The 24,946-nt window shown below is 44.8% G+C and overlaps 1 protein-coding gene and 1 long non-coding RNA gene across 4 annotated transcripts; one reads left to right on the forward strand and one right to left on the reverse strand.

Annotated features, from left to right (window-relative positions):
* Positions 1-11,857: 11,857 nt before the first annotated feature.
* Positions 11,858-13,488, reverse strand: LOC112936695 (uncharacterized). Its single transcript, XR_003239114.2, has 3 exons — positions 12,947-13,488; positions 12,556-12,837; positions 11,858-12,464 (listed from the first exon to the last, which is right to left on the reverse strand). It is a non-coding gene; the product is annotated as an uncharacterized lncRNA (long non-coding RNA).
* Positions 13,489-14,073: 585 nt separating this feature from the next.
* LOC9271423 (uncharacterized) lies at positions 14,074-17,939 on the forward strand. Of its 3 annotated transcripts, XM_015757802.3 has the most exons (6): positions 14,074-14,626; positions 15,120-15,161; positions 15,275-15,452; positions 15,529-15,730; positions 15,826-16,152; positions 17,724-17,939. In XM_015757802.3, exons 3-5 carry the CDS (start codon positions 15,382-15,384, stop codon positions 16,141-16,143), a joined length of 591 nt encoding a protein of 196 aa, XP_015613288.1. In that variant the 5' UTR covers positions 14,074-14,626; positions 15,120-15,161; positions 15,275-15,381; the 3' UTR covers positions 16,144-16,152; positions 17,724-17,939. The 3 variants fall into 3 exon arrangements, with proteins under 3 accessions (XP_015613288.1, XP_015613287.1, XP_015613291.1); XM_015757801.3 differs by having other exon boundaries at positions 14,074-15,161; XM_015757805.3 differs by lacking the exon at positions 15,120-15,161.
* The last annotated feature ends 7,007 nt before the right edge of the window (positions 17,940-24,946 follow it).

Below are 24,946 nucleotides of genomic sequence, written 5' to 3' on the forward strand. Positions count from 1 at the left end.
TTGTCCATAAATTGAATTAAATTTATTTAATTCTTTTTAAATGGGCTTTAAATAGATTTAATCTTGTAAAATTCATAATAAATTCATTTGAAGTCAGAATGAGGCCGTTCAAGTCTCATAATTCATCTAAAAATATGATCTACATGTTTGTTTACTTTTTATGTATTGTTTATTTGGTTTTTATTAGTCTTTTCCTTATATTGCGTGTTAGCTTGTCGTTTCCGTCGTTGCGAAGGTTCGCGAGTGCGCCGGAAGTGTTCAAGAAGATTAATTGAAGAACAATTATTGCAAGGCAAGTCACACAGATCCTAAACACAATCCTTTGAGCATGTTGATCATATATTTAAATTCTCTATTTATTTCAACTGTGCATTTATTTTCGAATGTCACTGGGTGGTGTGAACCTATTCCTTCGTTATGGCCTGTTTGCATTGATTACTTTATTCCTTGATACCTTGGGTTATTATAATTTGACTAGTTGAGCTTTATATATTGGTTCAGCTAGATATTAGATATGATTGCTTAGCCATGCTTAGAAACATTAGCACACTATTGGGATAACTTATGATTCATTATTATTTAATGATGGTTTAATGATAGTTCACGATGGTCAATCGTGATTGGTTAATTAATTACTTGCCAACTAAAACTTGATAATGGTGGGTTGTGAGCACATGGTTTTGAGAGTCGTGCTCATGACAATTAAGGACCGGTTCGCGAGCTACTATTGTGAAACATTAACCGTGCCAACCACAAGCCAGCGTGGGCAACGGCTTTACCTTTTTGTATAGCATGATTCATTGCGGAGCACCAGACTGAGAAGTGGCGGAGATAAGCCCACGGGGGTCGCTGGGGAGTCCATGCCTTGTTTTATAAGGGGGTGATTATGATCCAGGAATGGTGCACTGTCACACCCTGATTTTCGTTTCAGGATTTATAAATTATTTAATAAATTATTAATAGAATTTATATTAAATGTTCTTTAATTTACAAGTGAAGTAAAATGTGGGAAATAAAATTTCCTAAATATAAAGCATGGATGGATTTAATTTTTATTAAATTCTCCATGGTTAATTATACTCTCTAGAATTTTCTCGGATTTTTCGGAGCTCAATTCCTAAATGATACAAAGAACAGTTCAGTAATTATTTAATCATTAAATGATCTAATTATAATTGTTAAGAGCTTTTCTTGTTTAAAAATCCTTAAATTATAAATTGTTGTTTAAAAGGAATTATTAGAAATAATTTTAAAAGCTTAAAAGAGAAGATCTAATTTTAATTTGCTAAATCTCAATATAAAATTGGGTTAGATAAAATTTTATTAAATACTTTGCTTGTTCCTCTATTTTCTAGAATTTTCTGGGAATTGTTTCAGCAAGGGAAGTATTTTTAAATAAATGAAACATCATTTCACGAATTATTTTAATTGAAAAAGTTCCAAAATCCCTCCCTAAAGTTGTTGGGCCGTTTCCGGCCCAACTCTTCTCTCTCCCGCCCGCGGCCGAGCCGGCCCAGCCGACTCAGCCGGCCCAGCCAAGCCGCCAGCCCTCCCCCTCCTGTGGAGACCGACAGGTGGGCCCCACCTGTCGGGAGCTCCTTCAACCTCCAGCCGGCCATGGAGCCGAGCCCGAGCCGCCCTACCGCGCCGCTTTGCCGCTTCAAATCCGCCTCAATCCGGCCCCGATTCTTCCGGATTTTTGAGGGGTTTTTATCCTCTCGTCTTCCTCTATCTTTCCCCTCAAAAATCGGAGCAAATCGTTGTGTATCTTGCCCGAATCGAACTCGTTTTTGAGTTTATCTCCAAAACCGAGTTATTGATTTCCCGGATCGATTTCTTGCGGGAGGAGTCCGATCTCTTCAATCCAAGGCTATAAATAGGACCCTCTAGTCCTCCTCTTTCGTTTGCCCCCTTTCCCGAGCTCTCTAGTGCGCCGTAGAGTCGTCGCCGCGTCGTTTTAGCCGCCGCCGTCGCCGGCCAACCACCAGCCGCGCCGCGCCGTCGCCCTAGCCGTCGCCGCCGCTTGCCGCGTCGCCTTCGCCGTTGCCGCCGCTTGCCATCGCCGCCCGTAGGTGCGCCAAGGGGTGGAGAAGCCCGGCCGCCTGTCCCCCTTCGCCGCCGGCCACCGGAGAGCTGTCGCCGCCGTTCAACCGAGCCGCCGCCGCCTCTTGCGTCGTCGCCGGCCGTCGTCGGTTGTCGTGGGACGTTTTGGTGAGTACCATCGGGTTCGTCTCGTCGTCCTCTTCGCGTAGGTGCCCTTGGATAGGCCGGCCGACCTCTCTATCGCCGGCGAGGTCGTCGCCCGTGTCATGCTGGCGATGATGACGTCAGCATGACGTCATGATTCCTTTTTTCCAATTTCTTTTAATAGATTAAATCTTCGGAAAATCATAACTAAATAACCGTAGATCCGTTTCAGGTGGTTCAAGTTGCTAAATTTTTCTAAAATAAAGATCTACATATTAAAATTGTCCATAAATTGAATTAAATTAATTTAATTCTTTTTAAATGGGCTTTAATTAGATTTAATCTTGTAAAATTCATAATAAATTCATTTGAAGTCAGAATGAGGCCGTTCAAGTCTCATAATTCATCTAAAATTATGATCTACATGTTTGTTTACTTTTTATGTACTGTTTATTTGGTTTTTATTAGTCTTTTTCTTCGTTTTGCGTGTTAGCCTGTCGTTTCCGTCGTTGCGAAGGTTCGTGAGTGCGTCGGAATTGATCAAGAAGATTAATTGAAGATCGATTATTGCAAGGCAAGTCACACAGATCCTAAACACAATCCTTTGAGCATGTTGATCCTATATTTAAATTCTCTATTTATTTCAACTGTGCATTTATTTTCGAATGTCACCGGGTGGTGTGAACCTATTCCTTTGTTATGGCCAATTTGCATTGAATGCTCTATTCCTTGATACCTTGGGTAATAAATTGATTAGCTTGAACCTTATATATTGGATTGGTTCAGCTAAATGCTATATGTAAGTTTGCTTAGCTATGCTTAGAAACATTAGCTAACTAAAGGGGTTAATTATAAACTATGTTATATTATTATTAATTATGGTTACATTAAATGGTAGCTCACGATGATTAATCGTGTGATGTTAATTAATTGATAATTAAAACCTGGTTAAGGTGGGTTGTGAGCATATGGTTTTGATGGTTGTGCTCATGACAATTAAGGACCGGTTCGCGAGCTACTGTTGTGAAACATTTATCGTGCCAACCACAAGCCAGCGTGGGCAACGGCTTTATCTTTTGTATAGCATGATTCATTATAGTGCGCCAGACTGAGAAGTGGCGAGAAGTCCGCGGGGGTCGCTGGGGAGTCCATGCCTTGTTTATAAGGGGGTGATTATGATCCAGGAACGGTGCACTGTTTTGAGTTGTGTTGTGCAAAGGGTATTGTCACGATTTCCCCCTTTGCAATGCCGTGGTGGTATTTCGGGGCATGGCAACATGTGTGGAATCGTGTCTTGTGGGTACAGTGGTACACCTCTGGCCAGAGTAAAACTATTCGAATAGCCGTGCCCGTGGTTATGGGCGGGTTGAGCAATGTTTTTCGTGATTAGTCTCACACCTCTCACAATAATTATGGATGTTATACCTGGTAATAATTTGCTTAGCTCCTGGTTTGGAGTTAGATCTGTACAGCCGGGTATGGTTGTTCAGGATGGTTGGGCCTGTGCAGCATGGGTGTGCTGTTCAGTGTTGATTAAAAATTGATGATTAATTACTCTACTGTTTTACTTATCTTAAATGTTTTGCTAAATGCTGCTTTTGCAAATGAGCCTATATTATGCCATTCTTTGGAATCCTTGTGCACTTGCATATTTGCTGTGTGGCTTGTTGAGTATGTCATATGCTCATTCTTGCAATAATCATCAAACCTCAGTTGAAGATAAAGGATCCAGAAGGAGAAGACGTTTGGCTTATATCCCAGTTGAGCTGCCTGTGGGAGTGGAGCTGAAGCCATCGCTAGACCGTTAATTCCGCTGTTGTTTTCTTTTCTTTGTAAGTATGTAACGTTATTATTAAGATGGATTTGTATATTAAATTGTCAGTTTGTGTACCTCGGCTGATTCCTGGACGAGGATTTTATGCACAAATTAGTTCGGAAATTACTAGTGAATTTCCGGGCGTGACATGCACTGTGGTGAGTTGTGTTATGCAGAGGGTATTGTCACAGCCTCTATTCGGGTACTTTCCAGTATCGCGAAGCATGGTAGACATGATGTTGAGGCTGTGTCTTGTGGGTACAGTGGTACACCTCTGGCCAGAGTAAAACTATTCGAATAGCCGTGCCCGCGGTTATGGGCGGGTTGAGCAATGTTTTTCGTGATTAGTCCCACACCTCTCACCATAACTATGGATGTTATACTGGGTAATAATTTGCTTAGCTCCTGGTTTGGAGTTAGATCTGTTCAGCCGGGTATGGTTGTTCAGAATGGTTGGGCCTGTACAGCATGGGTGTGCTGTTCAGTGTTGATTAAAATTTCTGATTAATTACTCCACTGTTTTACTTCTCTTAAATGTTTTGCTAAATGCTGCTTTTGCAAATGAGCCTATATTATGCCATCCTTTGGTATCCTTGTGCACTTGCATATTTGTTGTGTGGCTTGCTGAGTATGTCATATGCTCACCTTGCAATAATCAATCAACCTCAGTTGAAGAAAAAGGATCCCGAAGGAGAAGACGTTTGGCTTATACCCCAGTTGAGCTGCCTGTGGGAGTGGAGCCGGAGCTTCGCTAGATTTTATTTTCCGCTGCAGTTTTCTTCTTGTTGAGGACTAAGTGCCTCATAAGTAAGTATTTATCGTTTTTAGTTAATTTGATGAATCTGTATATTAAATTGTCAGTTTGTGTACCTCGGCTGATTCCTGGACGAGGATTTTATGCACAAATAAGTTCGGAAATTACTAGTGAATTTCCGGGCGTGACAGGAGGAGCTCTGGATCTGGATCTGCCGCCGGCCCTCCTCACCTCGCCGAGCTGCCGCTGCTGGACCTCCTCGCCTTGCCAAGCCACTGCGCCGCATGACCTCCTCCTCGCCGAACCGCACCAACCCCGCTGTCGGCCCTCCTCCTTGCCGAGCCGCCACCACCGCTCCTCCTTGCCAAGCCGCTGCCGACCCTCCTCGCCTTGCTGAGCCGCCGCTGGACCCGGCCTCCTCCTCCTCGCCAAGTCGCTACCGACTCTCCTCGCCTTGCCGAGCTGCCGCAGCCGGCGGACCTCCTTGCCTTGCTGATCCGCCGCCGCCGCTAGACCTCCAACTTCTCGCCTATCCCGCCTGTGGAGATTATGGGTACCATATACCTGCATAGCATGGATATCCTACTGGTTGCGGGGGATAGACTATGTAGATAGATTATGTTAGGAAAGGACTCGGGTATTATGCTAACTTGTATATCAAGGAAATATCCCGTAGTCCTGGTTAGTTACAATTGTAATATATCTGTTAGCCTAGGCTGTAAGGCATATGGGTAGTACATTGTAATCTCGGCACCTCCCCCTATATAAGGAGGGGTTCGGGTGCTCCTAGGGGCATAGACTTATCCCCCAGATCGTCAGATCAATAATACACTCGGCGAAATATTTCCCCGGATAGGAGTAGAGTATTACTTCTCATCGAGAAGTCCTGAACCTGTATAAACCTTTGTCTCCTGACCCATCCACTTTTCTAGCTTGATTGCCACCCCCTTTTAGTATTGCTGAAATCTTATTTCAACAGTTGGTGTGTCAAGTAGGTGTTGCGTCAAGTGTTTGGCCGACTAGTGCGATGCGATTCGTTTCGGGCATCGACGACTTCGCCTTCCCTCCCGGGCAGGCGTACCAGTTCGGTAGCCTCGACTTCACCACCGACAGCTTCAGCAAGATCTCTCTTCTCGATTCGGATTCGAACCAGTCGGGAGGAGATAGCGGCTCGCCCCATTCGGTCTCCCGGACTAGGCCGAGATCTACTCCAGGGTTTTCTCATCTGACTTGGCTTCAAACCACTCAGATGGGACCTCGACGTTTTCATCTTCAAGATTAGATCAAGACAGCACAGTTTATCCATCAATCATGATGCGGCTACCAGATGATCTAGCTACTGTTTTTGGTTCAAGAGCGCCTTCTCCCCGTAGGCCTAGATCTGACTCGGCTTCGACCACAGTCGGATCTAGCTCCAAGGAAGTCGGCATAATCCTTCAACGACTCGAATCGTGTTCTACAGAAGAAATCGAAGAATACCTCAACACTCCAAGCATCGATTCCTACGCTCCGACTGAGACTATCGACTATGGTGACTTCGATGATGAATATGACTTCGACAATTTCGACGATTACGATGACCTTGATGAAGAATTCGACGACAACTATGAAGACGACTATACTCCTCTCTTTTTCAACGTTTTTATGGCAGACAATGAGACGGAAGAACAGCGGCTCGTGCGTGAAGCTAATGAGGAACGAGCATGTTAAGAAGCCGAGCGACTCAGGTTGGAGTGGGAACGGCAAGAGCAAGGGCAAGCCAGATTGCTGCGTGAGCAGCAAGAATGGAAGCGACTAGCAAGAGAGGCTGAGGAACGAAGGCAACATGCTTTGGCATCTGTTGACGTGAAAAACACGCACTGGCCTGAGAAATCTGCTTAACTCTAGTGTAGGTCCAAAGAGATTGCCTTCGGGTTCTGAGCGTGCCAGCTGGTTTGATCCTGCAACCAACAAGATAGAGAAAAGACAAAGAGTTAAATTCATCAACGATAGCCGATCGGCACGATTGCCGATGACGTATCATCCGAGGCCATGCCGATGCGTCAGATCGGCAGAGGCAGATAAAACTTGAAGATTGTTGGGTCTACTCGATCGGCTGTAGATGTTAACGATACATAATCTAGCTAATGGAACACACTTAGATTGAGTGATTGGGATTGATCGGTCGCTGCACCGAGACAGTATAAATCACTCCATATCTAAATGTGCCCCAAAGTAGGGATTATATATGTTCACAGCATAGCCGATCGGGCAAACCTAACCTGTATCGGCTATTACTCCGATACCACTTTATACCAAGATATCAGCACAAATGAAATATACAAAACTGAAACCAATCTAATGAGCAGGGTGAACTAGCAGATTGATAGGAAGCTTAATATATTTAAAACGGGTGAGATCTTGATATAAGGGGCATATTTAGACGATCCAGAACCAAATAAGAAAACAAGACGACTAAATCAGGTAAGATCGGCTGAAACTCCGATGCTATCTCTATTAGCAATCAAAGAAAGAGCTAGATAAAATGTTTCAAGACAGTACTTAACAGATCGAACCTAACTGATGCAGCATTAAGCATGAAAAGAAACATAAGATCTAAGCAAATCGATGAAAACTCATTCAATATGGTAGATACACCGCATAGTCTAGCTTGATATCGAGACCTAAACCTGGCAGCCATTTTCGATGATAGAGGCTAGCCGATGAAGTTTAGATGACGAGATCAATCTAGATTATGCGGTATATATGATAACTCGGCGGTTTACATAGACATGATTAGAGTGTCATGAAGATGTAAGCACTAATCCCGAGAACGCAAACCGCCATAACAAGTTTTACCTCTTCGTCGGAGATCGAACCCGATGCAGCCCAACTCGAAAGCAAAAACTCGTCGAAACAACGAAAATAGAAAAGGGTGGCGATGCGCCGAAGTATTATTGAACTATCATCATTTGATTACATGATTTTTGGGTCATATTTATACCCGAAGTACATAATATGTCCTTGCTGGATACGACTCTTATCTCTAACACAACTTAAAATACGAATAAGTCCTTTAGGTGGACCCTTACCAAACATATCTCTAAGGAAACTGAAAAATGTCCTAATTAATAGATATAATTGCCCATTTTTAGGACTCCAATCCTCGCGTGGCAATAGCTATGAAGTGCTTCGACCAATCCCGATGACGGACGTGGGTCCATCTTTCCTGAGACTGGTTGCATCGGCTTAACTCTGTCGGATCTGTCACTTAATCGATATGTGGTAGCCGATACCTCCTATAGCCGATGCGTATTCTGCTTTCTCGAACGGAATTTCTTCAAATCGGCTTTGACTCTAGCTTTGAATCCATGGCGTGGCATTACCAAATTTGGTTGTTAACAACATCTGGGCGTTGAGCATGTGAGCTGATTGGATAACAGAACATTGATGGCACTAATGTGTTCCGTACTCCACAGCAGAACACGGTTGCAGCAATCGCGCTCTTGGATACCCTCATGGCTACCGGAGCACCAGAGAATGTCGCTCAAATTCTGAATCAAACAAAGACGATGATCGCCGCGTCGGTCCTAGTTGACTCGGGAAGCACTCGGCAGCCCTCTGGTTCAGTTCGTACAACGTCGGGCATTTGGGTCCCACCACTCTGATCTCGGGATTATTGTCAACCAAGTCTCAACGTCACCAACTCAAGATCACAGCACGGGGGCAGGGCTCATCGAGAGCATTCCGTTCACTCTTCCGCCAACAGACATCGAGAGCATCATGCCGACCACAAACGGCCTCGCTCCCCCCGTCCACGGCAGCCTGTCGACCTACGTGACACCCTTAACCGTCGCCGAGCAGAAAGAGACGACTGACGACGTCACCACACACCGGATCGCTATGACGCGAACGATGAAGGAGTTGCTGCCTTTACAAGTGACATGTGTCGAGTGGATTGGCCGACTGGCTTCAAGCCGACTGGTATCGAGAAGTACGACGGCAAAACCGACCCCGAGTCGTGGCTCACTATCTACACTCTCGCAATCCAAGCAGCAGGAGGAGATAGCAAGGCAATGGCGTATTATTTACCTGTTGCGTTTGTTGACTCGGCCCGGAACTGGCTCGCTGGGTTACCACGAGGCTATTAGTATTTCTTAACGATATTACTAGAAATATTCATTCCCAACAATGGCGTAGAAATAACCCTGGTATATTTATGGTTACAGAAGTAATCCGCAAGCGCACGGATATACCATTGTAGCATTTCACCCGGAACTATTACAAGGTATCATATTTATTTAATCCCAAGGGAAGATTGTGAAAGAGAGAACCATGCTAATATATACACATATATATATTACTTGCCTTCATCAAAGTCTAGGCAGGGGTTAATTTAATACAAGGGTAGAGTGACACGAAGCGAAGCTTATAGATTTCCTCAAATAAATAATTCTAATTAAGTGGGAGAAGAGATAGAAAGAACTCATTTCCTATACTTCTAATATACACTCAAACTCTAATCTACATTTGCTAGTATACAATCATGTGGCCAATACCCCCTAACAGTGCACTCCTGGTATTTCGAGAGACCACCCCGGGTTGCCGAGTTTCTTACAACAACCTGTCATTGCTGTCCAACCAGGGATAAATACGGAGGAGTACCCTCCTCAGGAATTTGTCTTATGAATATATACTAACGTAGAGGAATACCATACTGAGCTGTCACCATCAGCGACCCACCTCTACTATCCCACAACATATATGCCCAGATAATGATATTTACTAATCTAAGCACCATGGTTACATTAATAAATACTACTCTACACCTCTGCAGATGATATAGAGTAGTCGATGAATCGGACACTATACCCACACCATTACACTTCTCTGGTAGGCTACCCACACAATTATACCGACACAAATATAAAGTAAGAGCAGTACTCATACTAAGTAAAGTACCAAGTACTAAGTAAATTACCAAGTATAAATAAAGAAGAGTTTTTCATTAATTCCGAAAGTATTACAGAAGAGAATAGAAAAGCTAATAGAGCCATACCGAAACTCTTCCGGAAGCTCCGAGGACTATGAGAACTATTCTATACTACTCCACTTAGCACTAAAACTACTAAAATAAAGTATGAGAGGAATCTTGAGCTTGCTTGAGTGTGTTGTGAAGTGAAATGAGCTCCTCCATTTATAGGGACGGTATGACGGTTGTAGAAAAGGCGAAATGACCTTCCTACCCCATAACCGTCATTGAGAGTGCATCCTGGACGTCCACGTAGAGGGCTCGGCTGAGCCATCACCACTAGGGTTCGGCCGAACCTGGGCCGGCCCAACAGGCCTCCAGCTTTGGCATGGTGGCTAACAGGTAGGTCCTTATGGCGGTTTTGACAGTTAAGGCGGTTTCCTGACGGTTACACCTGACATGTGGGCCCTCCTTATCCATATGCTTGCATAGGAGTGAGTTTTCCTCATTTCTTCATTATTTTATTTGCTCAATTCCTGCAACAAATTATTCTCCAAGTACAAGTGGAACTATATTATTCTAAAACAAATATGCATTATAAGCATAGTCAATTCTCCATTATTATAGTTATATTGATGGTTGAAATTGGTCTATAACGACCGTCAACAGAGGCACAATCGGTTCTTGGGGCGAGCTCTTTGACCACTTCATCGCCAATTTTCAAGGCACCTTCGAGCGGCCCAGCACACACTTCGAACTCCACAACGTGATCTAGAGGCCCGATGAATCTCTTAGGGATTATATTTGGCGTTTTTCTGAGCAGCGTAACAAGATCTCCGACATCACCGACGACAACATCATTGCTGCGTTTACAAAAGGGGTTCGCAACGACCTACTCGTCGGCAAGTTTGGACGCAAGCCTCCCAGGACGGTCAAGCAAATGTTCGAGAAGGCCAACGAGTATGCTAAGTCCGATGATGCTGTTCGGGCCTCCAAGCAGTCGAGCAGTAGCTGGAAATCCAAGGACAGTGGCAGCAATTAATGGGGCGTGTGGTAGCAGAATCAATTACAAGGATCACAAGCGTAAGCTCGAGGATCTAGTGGCTACAACACATTCATCATATCAACGACCGCGCGTCAGTATTTATGACAAGATCGTGAACGACCATGCTTCAATGTAATCGGTTTAGTATGTTTTACTGGGCTAGGTCATAAATAAGATCAAATTTCGGGATAGCCACGCATGCATATCCTAGTCATGATACACGTAGACGCATGTGTGGACATGCCACATAAGCCTAATATGAACCCTACAGTTCAGGTTTGGTACAATTGGTCAACCATGGGGTTTTTGTGAAGCACGACCAATACCATAAGACCCGTGATATATTATACATGCATGCCATGTGCCAAAATTAGGGTTTTGTGCCGTTTACTTTAATCTTAATTATATACGTTACTTCCTTCTAGCTAGTAATCGAGTATATATAAATATATACACTGTAAGAGTTGACACAAGCCCACACTGGCTCACCCACCCCTATAGCGCAGCTTGGCACACATACTAAATATCTTAAAGGTGCTAGATTAGCCGGCCTCACAGCGATTTGGCTACTGTTGACCAATCACCTTGAGACATGTTGCTGTTGGTTCGGCGTCTTGCGGGCCGTCCGATTCTGCGTCTGGGCCTCATCCATCCGTCCGTGCCTCCCTGTTGGTCGTCCTTGCCGAGGCGTCGATTTCGTGGCCGCTGAGCCTATAGCTGGCCAAATGGGCCGTGCTTTGTCGGGCCGGCCCAAGCACGATGCCACACAAACTGACACGGCACGGCACAGGCCCGCGAGCTAATGGGCCGTGCCAGCACAGCCCGGCCGGGCGTGCTGTGCCTGGGCCGACGCCAAAGCCCGTGGGTCAGCACGGCACGGCATGGTTACTGTAGCGGCACGGCACGGCACGTCACATGGCCCGGCACGGCACAAGCCCGCAGCGCCACCCCCAGCCACCAACCACAGCCTGACAGCCCGCAATAGCCCAACGGCAGCAGGCGGACGCAGTCAAAAACATGCATGTACCCAACCAACGTGCATCCTTTTTCTTTTCGCATTTTTTTTGGTCAAATGACCGGGGAAGTATCCATTGCAATACTACTATTCGGTGGGAGAAATGCAATCTTCAATGTGGACCGTCGGATGAAAAGTGTACTGCTCAGATCGAAACACTTCCCACATTGTTGGTTGTTTATGCAAAAATGTCCCTATGTTATGTGCCAAAATGCTTTCAGTCCCTCTATTATAGCAGAAGCCAAGGCTGAACATTTGACTCTCCTCTCTCTCCAAAACATTTCAGCTTTCCCCATTGAGGGCTAGGGTTTCTAGTACACTGTGGATTCGGCTCGTCGCACTGAGCGGCAGCGCAGTCTCAGGTTGGGCGCTAGTGCACCTCGTCGCCGTTGTGTTTCTAGCCGGTATGCGGCGGGGTGAGGGGCCGCTAGCTTGTTGGCGGCGAGGTCTGGGACAGAGATAGAAGGAAAGGTAAGTGGATCGATTCGGTGGGGAGAGAGCTCAGGGATCGATCCGTGGCAAGAAGGAAAGGTCACCGTGGAGCAGCGAGGAGCCCAAGATGTTAGGGTAAGGCTTCGATCTGAACCATAGTTCTTGTTTTAGCTTGATCCATTCCTTCCCATGGTTGTTCCCCTCATTTAACTCTGACATGTGTTATCAAGAATCACACTGTACGTCGTTTTGCACCATTTTTCCCTATCAATTTGATCAAAAAGAAGAAGAATGTTATGTAAACGTTAATATCTATCCACCAGTAGCACATCTAATGTTATGACATAATAACCACCAGTAGCACATTTCAGCAGCCTCATCCTCGCTGGGCAACCACATCTTCTGGTTTAATCTGGTTTACCCTGCAGAATTCAATTTAATCTTTTAACTCTTCTTCTTGATTTTTTTTGAACTTAACAACTTACAAAAATGTAATACAGAAAAGAGGGGATCAAGATTTTTATAAAATGCGTCGCTGTCTGATTCTAAAGGACTAGTCGTTCTCTCAGAAGAACTATCTGCTACTTTGTCAGACATAGCCTCAAAGAATACTTCTCTCCTTTCAGTGGAAGCTTTCCTGAGAGTGGAACATTACAGAAAGTTTCAGGACAAGGACGAAAGAAACTAAATCATATATAAGAACAAAAAAAAGTGCATGTACAAACATAACTCATTCTGTAACCTACACTCGCTTAACCGTTGGTTCACAAGAATCTGGAGCAGTAAACCGAGATCTGCTTCTACCTCGTGTGAAGAATGGATAAAAATGTTGAATCCTCCTCGGCCAAGTAATAAAAATCATATCAGCACCAACGGTAGACATAACGAAAAAATCCCTGAAAAATTTTTTTACAAAAGGAAAGGTAGTTGTTCTAGATCTATGGAACATTGAAACTTGAAAGTTTAAAAAATGTACCGACGACCTTGGGCTTGGCGGCTGCCGTCGGCGCAACAGAGAAGCGGAGCGGCGCGTGCGCGGCCATGGGGCTGGCCCGCGCGTCGTCGAGGTCACGGGCGGAGCTGTAGACCGCGCGGCGGAGCCACTCGTTGGATCTCGCCCGCCGCTTGTCCCACTCCGTGGCGGGGCCGACGAGGGAGTCGTTCGGCATCGCGTACATTTCGCCTTCATCTCTATTGTGTTTGATTCGATGAGATGAAAGGGGAATTTCGTGGGGACTATGGAGTAGAAGAGAGTGAATTATGGGGTGTTGCGTGCAAAATGCGCACTGACACTTTGGGGGGCATCTGCATATATTTTAAAGTGATCCTAGCTCATGACCCGCTTCAATCCAAGCCGCACATTTCGCATCTGGTGATCCACCTTGCTGATTGCATTCTCCCACTGGGAAGTGGCACACGATACTTCCCCCAAAATGACCTCGGGGACGTCAAAAACCATTAAATCTCCTGCTCCTACGCATGCATGCGTTGTCGCCGCGCCGCGTCAGGCGAGCCACGGCTCCAATCTTTCGCCTCCACGCGTCCTGCGCCAGGTGGGTGGTAGGCGACGACGCGACTTTTCGCACCAGGTGCTTCCTCTCTCGGGCTCTCGCGTGCCTTCGGGCCGGCGCCGGCCCACGTGCCACTAATGGACTCGTGCCGGCACGGCACGGCACGGCACGGCATCCCCTTGGGCCGTGCCTGGGCCGGGGGAGGGCACGTGGGCTGGCACGGCACGGCCCGCTATGAAGCCGTGCCTAACGGGCCGTGCCCTATTGGGCCGTGCCTTTGGTGGGCCCGTGCCGTGCTGGGCCGGGCCGCTCATTTGGCCAGCTATAGCTGAGCCTCCCACGTCGCCCGTTTCTCCTCTCTCGCCGTCTCGCGCAATCGCGCTCGCTCGCACGTGCCGCCTCACCTCCTCCCTCCCACGCACCGCCTCACCCTTCTCCTCTCCTCGCATGCGCCGCCGCCGCCGCCGCAGCTCCACGCTCTTCTAGCCATCTTCGCCGCGCCGGAAGATCCAGCCACCCGGACAAGAGTGGTGCTGGCCGTCGCTTCCCCCTTCTCCCCTTTCATCTCCACGCGCCCACCGCTTCCCGCTCCTTCACGCTCTCCACTCCGCTCGGTGCCCGATCTGGTTCGAGGACGGGCGGAGCTAATGGTCTAGGCCTCCCCACCGGTGGATTTGGTTGCCCTCGCTCCGGGCTCTGGCGCCGGGGATGGTGCTCGTGCTCCCTCGACTTCTCCGTGCACCCTTTACCTTATCCTCTGCACGATGCGGTGGCGGCGGGAGGGCGGAGAGAAGCAGCTGTGCCGCATTAGCTCTTCGCTGGTTTCAGAAACTCAACTTGTTCCAGGTATAGTTCCAGGTGTTCCGTGCTCGTCAGGACTGAAAGAGATTACATATCTTATTTGGTGATTCGCAGGTATGATAATCTTTCTCCCACTTTTGTTTTCCTGTCATGACATAGAATTAGTGAAGAGCAAAATAATGCATGGCGGATAAATGATTGCAACTTGCAAGGCAGCATGTTAAACATGCACAGCTCTCTCTTGCCTTGGAAATTCTTGGACTAGGAGATGTGTTTACGGTGCAGTTGACACATGCGTTCAGTTGTCAACACTCCTAAACCCTTCACCTTTCGTCTGGATCAAATGAAGGATTGAAAATATGTGACTTTTCCTATCTTAATTCCATCGGTTGGCTAGCTCCTTCTAGCCAACACATTTTTTTTAAAAAAAAAATTCTTGGACTGGCGTTCCCAGCCTTGAGTACACTGAATCGCATAGAAAGTACTCATCTCATATTTTCATGTCATGTAGCATCAAATCCTCTCTATGACTTTATGGATCTATGGTTTTTGTTTAGGCTTCCTGTTGGTACTTAATTAGAGTTGTTTCTTTCATATTTTACTTCAGATTCAGTCAGGATTGGAAGAGATCTTATGTGATAATTAACAGGTCTGATGACCTTGCTCCCAGTTTTGTTTTTGTGTAATCCGTTAACTGAAAAGTAATGCATGGTGGATGAATTGTTGCAAGAAAGCATGCTAAACACGCACTGTACTGTGCAGAAGTTCTGTAGTGCAGGACATTCCTGCCGCTGGTCGTGTCTTGGACAGCCAGAGCTCTTGAATTCTCAGCCTTAAGTACATTGGATCACATACAGGGTACTCACCTCATGTCATGTATCATCAATCCTCTTTATGGACCTGGAGTCACAGGTGCACCTCATCAGCTTAAGCTCTCAAGGTTGGCCTGCTCCTCATCAGCTTTCTATCTTCTATAGATGCTGTGCATGTTAATTTCGATGGTTTGTCTCGTGCAGGTCTGGCTTCTTGGAGTCTATATGGGCCTCGTGCCATTCTCTCTTTGCACTGAGGCCTGCTGAGTGCCTGGATGCTTATAACATACTCTCTCTCTCTCTCTACTTGTCAACACTGAAATATGTTTTCTCAGGACCTCACGAGCCCCAAGACTATGATCTTAGGAATTCCAATGAATTTTGGGATGAAATTCGCAGGGGACTGGTGGGCCTTTCTGCCCCGACTCAGTTTATGTTAGCCTTTTACTCTTTATACTCATCCTGTTGATTGTGCTGACATGCTTAGCCTCTTCACACCAGGTTGACAAGGATTCTTTAGTGAGGAAGCAGGCTTTGTACATCTTGAGAATATCACTAGACATCTTTCCCTCATCTAAGAATGATGCCGCTCAGCAATGCTCCAGGAAGAGGTCCGCCGCTCTGCCTGTTCAAGACAAACCAAATACTGCAATGACAAAAAGAGAGAGGTGGGCTCAGAAAGAGGCCAGATCCCTTGGCATCGGAGAAACGAGCCAATCAGATGAAAACTGCTCAAGTCGTAAAGACCGGTCGAAAGTTTTCCTGTTACTCTATGAGATGCTTCAGGAGTATGGAACACATTTAGTTGAGGCGGCCTAGACGCACCAGGTCAGTTGGTTCCTATGTGCTCTTTTTTTAAGACCTGTGTACCTGTGTATCTAAGTGTTGTTGGTTGATTTTGTCGACTTGTGTCGATAAGGGTTAGGAGAGGATCTAAACCACCGGTTTCCTTATCCTAACAAGAAACAAACTAAGAGATAAATTCGTTTTTTGTGTGATCGGTACAGAAAACGAATTCTAAACTAATTGAGATAACCCCCGAGCCCCACTAGTGTCGCCTATATAAAGAAAGAGAAGGAAGGAGGCTGTTGACCGAACTCTCTCTCTCTAATCTCAAACCCTAAATTAATCGCCCGATCGATCTAGGCACTGGAAGGGGTTTGTGAGGCATCTCTAGAAGAAGAAGAAAGAAGAACAGCAATGGCTTCAAACACAGGTCATTAGATCAATTATTTTTCCGCATAAATAAGAGGTGATTGTTTGTAAACTAAAGCCTAAGATCCTGTAATTAGAACTCCAACAAGTGTCAACGCAATATATACCAGGAACAGCATTCATAGCACGCAATGAAGTAACCACATGCACGTTCGATTAGATGGGTTGATAAATTTAACTATTATTCCCAGGTAATGCTGCTTTTTTGAGTCCAAACCGATAAATGACTGAAGAATCCTATTTGTTGATGTTAGCCATTCTCAGCTCATATGTTGTGTTATCCTACTTTATTAGTACATTATTTGTTCCCTTTTGGTTCATGCGTTTTGCCTTGGGTTTGATCTTTAGCTACCCCAGCTTGCTTTTGACTAAAGGCTGATGCAAATTTTTGTCCGTGATTATTACCTCCTATCAAATTTTATCCTTGGGCAGGCGTTTCACTATTTATGTTTGCCTCTTCTGAAACATTGAATTTGAAGTTGAAATTCTAAAGGATGCTAGACTGCCACATCAAAAATATTTAGCAATTTTTCGTGCTGATTCTGTGCCCAAACCAAAAGTTGATCATGAGTGCGCTACAAAGGGTGATTATACTTGATTTGTTACCTTGTTCAATACACCTGAGTTGCTCTTACTTCTTTGAAAAGGAAAAAGTGAGATACTAAGAAGAAACTTAGCATCATGAGATTCTTATTCTTGTTTGCACCATTCTCTTCTAAGTTCTAATTCTTTTATACTACTCCTAGGAGTTACATTGAACTTCTCATCCTTACCCTGCTATAGGGTTTGATGTGTGCTCGCATAGTATACTTATAGTGATATATGTGTATCATTGCTAAACAATACCCATACCATGGTGTAATTTCAAAGGTTTGATATAAATCTTGGTTGCCTACTAAATAACTAATATTATTTCTTTATAAAACATTAATAAATCACAACGTCCTTGGTCTTATGTTATTCTAGAGCACAAACACTTTTTTTAGGTTTAGTATGTCACAGGAGCATGGCAAAACCATGGTGATGCGTACCAATAATCATTCCTGTTCCATATATTCTTCTTTTATGTTCATTCTATTTGGTTTGATGTTATGACTGTTCAATCAAGACTGCTTTGTAAAGAAATTATTATGTGAGTTATATTTTCCAACATAGGTATAACCCTTTCATGTTTGCATGACCAGGCAGCCATTCATGCTATTGTGCTTCTTTTGTGGATTGGAATAGGATAAGAAGCTTGCACATGGACTTATAGTGGGTCTGTACTGTCTGAATGGGTTCTTATTACAATTATTTTTCCCCCTCTTTGTGCCTTATGTATATTGGTGCTCTATGAAATAATGTACCATGTAACCGATAAATCATCATTGACATATCAAAGTGCACCTATGTATGCGCTATATTTCTCTAATATTTCACGTAATATTTATTGTTCTCTCTAATATTTTTTTTTGCCGCGCGCGTAGCACGCGAACCCATTCTAGTAGTATAAACAAATAGTAATATGTTAAGACTTAAACAAGTCCACAAGAGCACAGTCAAGCAAAATATACGAACGATTCTGTTAGCTAGCTAGGGCGCCCCAGTCGAGCGGAATCGAGCAATATAATTGACATTAGTGCAACTTAAGTATTGATGCATGTGATAACGTAGCTGCAGCTATCGCTCGGACTCCGGACTATGGCTTACTTATGGCCTTGTTTAGTTCCAAACTTTTTCAACAAACTTTTAACTTTTTCATCACATCAAAACTTTCCTATACACATAAACTTCCAACTTTTTCATCACATCGTTCTAATTTCAACCAAACTTCTAATTTTAGCGTGAACTAAACACACCCTATATTGGATTAGCCGGGAATCAAGGTCAACACAATCAGTCGACCTCTGACGGCCTGTACACACTTCTTGGCCCTGTATTAATAGGTAGCCTTGATTAGTTCCAAACTTTTTCAACAAACTTCCAACTTTTCCATCACATCAAAATTTTCCTACACACATAAACTTCCAACTTTTCCATCACATCGTTCTAATTTTAACCAAACTTCTAATTTTAGCGTGAACTAAACACACCCTATATTGGATTAGCCGGGAATCAAGGTCAACACAATCAGTCGACCTCTGACGGCCTGTACACACTTCTTGGCCCTGTATTAATAGGTAGCTATAGCTAGAGAGCTACAGAGCGCGATATTATTGATAGATATTAGATAGTATAGCTAAGTAGGTAGGGAGGGAGAGAGATCAATGGGTCTCTCAAGTGCCATTGAATGGTGGCAGGAGTCGCAGCTGCGCATCCTCGTCATTGCCAGCACAATCATTCAACTGCTCCTTTTCCTTACTGCTAACAGGCGTAAGCATATTACTTATCCCCGGTTCAGATTTATAGTATGGCTTGCTTACCTTGGCAGCGACGCCATGGCGATTTATGCCCTGGCCACCCTCTTCAACCGCCACAAGAACGAAGATTCTACAGAACAGGGCAATAGCAGCATCCTGGAAGTGGTGTGGGCTCCCGTTCTCCTAATCCATCTTGGTGGACAAGACTCCATCACTGCATACAACATCGAAGACAACGAGCTCTGGAGGAGGAACGTCGTCACCATGACGTGCCAGGTCAGACATGGATTTTTAAGAAAGTTTAATAATATAGTCAACTACTGTAACTCCAAAAAATGACACATCATCTATAGTCAATCTAATAGTCTATTTATACTATATTTGCATATAAACATATATTAAACCATTATTATCTGGTCCAACCTCCCATACACATAGAACGTATTAGAGTTCGTGTTGCAGCTGGCTATAAATTTGTTGCCACTTTTTTTTCTCTATTCTCTTTTATCTCCTCCACATGTATTTATAGCCTGCTATTGTACTTGCTCTAAGTGCATTTGCACTTGTTTCTTAAAGGACTCTATATATACTACCATCACTACTACAGAAATAATTTTTTTGTATGAGGAGCCCTATAGGTTACATGCGGACCGTAACTGGTTGCGCCTGCAAAAAAACAACCTCCATTTTCCCATATGGCTCCTTAAGAGGCCCACATGTAAAACTATTTTCGCAGGCGTGCCTAAGGCGCCGCATGCAAAATGAGCCTATTTTCACATGCAGGTCTCTTAAATGGGCCACATGCGAAAATACTCCCTCTTCTTCACATATTTTTCTCCCCTCCTCTCTCTTTTCCCTCTCACAACTTCAAACTTTTTCACCTCCTCTCTCCTCTCTATCTTCCTCTCTTCTCCATATATTATTTTCACCTCCTCCTCTCCTCCCCTCTCTCTCTCTCTCTCTCTCTCCTTTTGGCCGGAAGCGGGCAGCGGCGGGCGGCACCGCAGACTCTCTCTCTCTCTTCCTCTCCTCTGGCCGGGAGCATGCAGCGGGGGGCGGCACCGCAGACGAAGAGGTGGCCGGGAGTGGATGCAGCGACGGTGATTTAGGATGTGTCCCATCCATCCGAAAGCCCTTATATTTTAGGACGGAGGGAGTAGTAATCTAGTAGAGACACCCTCATTGGTGCCGGTTCTGAACTCCCGATTAATATGTGTCAATTTTAGAACGGGCATAAATATAGTGGAAGTATTGAGGGTAGTCATTGGTGTTAGTTATAAAACCGGCGACCATGACACTCTTAATGGTGGCAGTATTGTGAGCATGTTGTTAGCATGATTTGAACCCAAGACCTCTCTCTTCATCCAAAGCCTTTTTACCATCTCACCTAGCTAGTATTTGAGACAACTCTCATACAAAACTTATAATACACTAGCATATTGCCCGTGTGTTGTAACAGGATTTTAATTGATGAAAATGATCATTAACCAGTTATTCTTATTATTTTCGGTATACATCATTTATTAAATTCTACATATATTTGTACCTAATATATTGATCCTATGTCCTCACAATATCATTTGTCCTTCTCACAAAAAGTAGGGGTGATTGACATATGGGTCATTTGACAACATGTGTCATTTCTTCACTCTAAACAACGGTAGGGACTAGGGAGTTGGTGGTGGGGGTGGTGACAGATTCATCACTCACCACTACCACTACTCCCTTTTAATGAATTATATATTTAAGAACATAGATTAATTTAAATGAAAATGTGGTCAACTATAAAGTTGTAGAACTCATCAAGATCTGCAACTTTCATAGATTTTGAGTCATCTGAGATCATTTAAAAATTTTCAAAATTTTCTTGGTTAAATATGAAAATTTATAACACATTTTTAGACATCCAGGCAACCTTAAATGAAAAGGTTATAACTACGTTATAGATACCTTCAAGCTCTACAAATTTGATATAAAATTTTCTTCATCTGACTTTATATGATAGAAAATAGTGAAGTCATCATATGTGCCGGTTTTAATTATAAACCAATACCTATGGACTCATAAGTGCTAACTTTTGTTGCAAACCGATCGACACATTTGACATCGATATGTGCCGGTTTATCCCTGCACCTATCACTTGGTGGGATTATTGGTGTCAACTTTTTTCATGAACCGACACCAATGAGTGGTTATATACCGGTTCTTAGTTTTATCCTATCAATTAAATAGGCTCGTTTGCACCGAAAACCCCTCTAAGTGCCGAAGCGTTATGGACAGGACACTTTGTTCTAGTTTGTTTGTACACCACGGTGGCATCGATGAGCAGCTAGGATTTTTTTCCTTATTTTATGTATATGTAATGAACCGTTATAGATAACCTGTATCACATCAGCATTTAACTTTTTGCAACTTTTAAGATGTGGTAATTAAAGATTTGCCACTCGCAGTCTATGACACGTGGGCCCAAATCCTTAGTTGTGTCACTTGTAAGAGTGGCAAATAGAATTTAATTAACCGTTATATGTTTGACTTGTCTCAGCACTGACCAATTATTTTTATCGGTTCACTCACCCATTACACATAACTTTTTTGACCCGTTACTGATGATTGATTTTCTAGCTAGTAGTAAATGTAGCTTAAATAGTTATAGATTTCTTTTTTAAAAAATGGTTAAATATATTGTTATGCACTTATGCTAGAAGTCCATATAGAAACATGCAAGAGCCTAGGTGCTGAAAACAATACTTTTCTGATGCCAGATCACCGTGTCCATCTACGTCTTCTGCAAGTCATGGCCAGGCGGCGACAAGAAGTTGTTGCAGGCAGCTATTGTGCTGTTCGTCCCCGGAGTTATGAAATGCATTGAGAAACCATGGGCTCTCAGGAGCGCCAGCATTAAGGCCCTGTTTGGCACAGCTCCAGCTCCAGCTCCACCCCTCCTGGAGCTGGAGCTCAGCCAAACAGTTTCAGCTCCACTAAAACTGGGAGTGGAGTTGGGTGGAGCTCTCTCACAAAATGTACTAGAGTTGTGGAGCTGGGTTTAGGCAGCTCCACAACTCCACTCTAAACTCAACTCCTGGAGTTATATTTAGGAGTTGGAGTTATACCAAACAGGCCCTAACAACCTAGTCAGCTCTGATATGCACGTTCCAAGGACAGGAAAGGGAGATAAAAAAGGGGATAGTATTTCCCTTCAGTCCTACGTAGAACGAGCAAGGAATTTAGTCTTGCGAATTGAAAAAGAGGGTAACACTGTTGAGTCCCTCATGGAAGAGGCCATAGATTTTTTCACATCAGACAGTGGTGATATATTCCCTCATGCTAACGATAACATAAGCGAGCCCTACAAGGTTTTTGTAGACCTTCCACAGCCATACTCTATTCGGCTTGCTGCCCTAAAATCCTGGTGGAAAGTTGTCACATCCTGTTTTTCGTTTCAGGATTTATAAATTATTTAATAAATCATTAATAGAATTTATATTAAATGTTCATTAATTTACAAGTGAAGTTAAATGTGGGAAATAAAATTTCCTAAATATAAAGCATGGATGGATTTAATTTTTATTAAATTCTCCATGGTTAATTATACTCTCTGAAATTTTCTCGGAATTTTCGGAGCTCAATTCCTAATGTTAATAATACAAAGAACAGTTTAGCAATTATTTAAAAAATAAATTAATCATTAAATGATCTGGATATTATTATATTAAATACTTTGAGTGTCCAAGTATGTTCAAGATTTTTCTTGGAATTATTTGAGCATTGGAATATTTTTAACAATTGAAAGATCATCTCATTGGTTAATTTATTTGGAAAAGTAATAAAAATCCTCCTCCTCAGCTTGGGCCGAATTCAGCCCATTCCCTCCTATTCTCTCCCTTCCTCTCAGCCGCATAGAAGTCTGTTTTTCGTCCCTGGCGCTACAGTACTCCATCTTCCTCCTCCAGCCGACTGTCTCCCGTGCCGTGCACAGTGCCGCCGATTACCTTCCAAAATCCGACCTCCCCGTTGCTCCTATTTCCAAATTGGTTGCGGGAATGGAATCCTCTCAATCTCCTCTTCCTTTTCCCTAAGAAATCCCCAAAAGTTTCTATGGAAATCCTTTCCAATTTCGCGGTTCAACCTTTCCTTTTTCCGGCGAAGATCTAAACTTTCCCGAGTTTTTCCCGTCGTTTTGGGCCCGGACCCGAGCTCCCATGGCTATATAAAGGACCCCCTAGTCCTCCTCTTTCGTTTGCCCCCTCTCCCGTGGTCTCCCGTGCCTCGTAGCGCCGCCGCCACGTGCTCCACCCCGCCGTCGTCGCCGGCGCCGCTCCAGCCGCCGTGCGCCGTCGCCCCGGCCATCGCCGGTCAGTGCCGTCGCCTCCCTCGGCTTCGCAAGGGTGAGAGCTACCTCGGCCACCGGTTGTTTTGCGCCAAATCCCACCGGAGGTTGCCCGTCGTCGTGAACCAGAGCGCCGCCGTGGTCGCTGTGTCTCCAGCCGCAGCTAGCAGCCGCCTTAGCCGCCGCTTTTGGTCGCCGCTGCCGCCGTTGGGTTCGCAAGAAGGAGAGGAAGCCCGGCAGCCATCTCCCCGAAGCCAAAATCCACCGGAGCTCCATCGTCGCCGTAAACCCGAAGTTCGCCGTCGCGTTTTGATCTTCGGCGAAGCCCTGCTGCTCCTCCCGTCATCGCCCTCTGTCGCCATCGACTCCATTGGATTCGCAGCTGCGAAGTGAAGCCCGGCCACCCCTCCGTTGTCGCCGCACATCGCCGGAAAGTCATCGCCTCCGTGGACAGTACCTCGCCGCCCTTTGAAGCTCGTCGCCGGCTATCTTCCGTTGCCGTTCGTCGTCGCATAAGTGGTGGTAAGGGTCACTTTGATCCCCTCTCGCTCCCGGTGCCCTCCGTTTGCGTTTGTGCCGTGGTTCGCCGGCAACCGCCGCTCCTTTGCCGTTCACCTGTGAGGTTTTCCCTAGGGCCTTAATCCGATCTAATCTAATCTTGTTTGGCCCTAGCGTCATCATCGTCTCCGTGTGTGTCGTCGTCGCTGTGTCGTAGCTGCTGCACGCCGTGCGGCTGCGGTTTGCCGTCGCTCTACCGAGCCTCTTAGCCACCGCTGCTTAGTCGCTACCGCTGCCGCTGTTTGCCGCTTTGCCACAGCCGCAGCCGTGCCGGTTGCGTTTTTGCTCGCAGCCCTGCTGCTCTAGCCGTGCATGGTCGCTACCGGCTGTGCCGTCACCCTAACCCTAGCTGCGTGTTTCCGCCTAGCCGCCGCCTAGCCGAGTCAAGTTGTCTTAGTGCCGCCGTGTCGCAGCTGTGTGCCGCTTAAACCTAGCCGCTGCTTTTAGTCGAGTTGTGTAGCCGTAGGTGCAACCCTAGGTTCCTACCGGCCTATCGTTTGTCGTACCAGGGCTTTACCGTGAATCGTGTCTAGCCGACCGGTTTAGCCACAGCCGTTGTTGAGTCGTTCGCTCGTTCGTTCGAACGAGGTGTTCCCCGTGCTTCGTTCGTTCGTCCGTGTTGAGTCGTCCTTTAGTTCAGAGCCGCCGGTTCCGTTCGCCGGTTTCGGTTGATCATTTAGGTGATCCCGTGTCACGTAGAATTGACTCGTTGAGTCGGTATCTCGTGAGGCCCGCTTGCCAGATCAATCTAAGCCATCCGATCTTGGTCAACTCTCGGTCAAGATTAATCTCAGCCGTCCAAAATCAATATAAATCCGTTCTTTTCAATGACATATTATTCCTTTTTAATATATGTCATCTACCAAATATGATCTAATCTTTTCCGGAGGTTGTTTTAATCTTCTGTCTCAGCTATAAATCATTTGTAAATTGTTTAATTAATTTGGAATAGTCTTTTCTTTAATAGGCTTAATTGGAATTAAATCTTGTAAAATTCATAATAAATTCATATGAAATCAGAATGAGGCCGTTCAAGCCTCATAATTCATCTAAAATTATAATCTACATGTTTGTTTACTTTTTATGTATTGTTTATTTGGTTTTTATTAGTCTTTTTCCTCGTTTTGCGTGTTAGCTTGTCGTTTCCGTCGTTGCGAAGGTTCGCGAGTGCGCCGGAAGTATT

This window comes from Oryza sativa, chromosome 10 (assembly GCF_034140825.1).
Source record: "Oryza sativa Japonica Group chromosome 10, ASM3414082v1".
Classification (NCBI taxonomy): Eukaryota; Viridiplantae; Streptophyta; class Magnoliopsida; order Poales; family Poaceae; genus Oryza; species Oryza sativa.

What these genes read in the sequence shown, in the direction of transcription:
- LOC9271423 (XM_015757801.3), top strand. Translation starts at nt 15,382, where the DNA reads ATGTCATGTATCATCAATCCTCTTTATGGACCTGGAGTCACAGGTGCA. An exon ending in CATCAGCTTAAGCTCTCAAG is followed by an intron (nt 15,453 to 15,528) that starts GTTGGCCTGCTC and finishes TGTCTCGTGCAG; the next exon opens with GTCTGGCTTCTTGGAGTCTA. An exon ending in ATGAAATTCGCAGGGGACTG is followed by an intron (nt 15,731 to 15,825) that starts GTGGGCCTTTCT and finishes TCTTCACACCAG; the next exon opens with GTTGACAAGGATTCTTTAGT.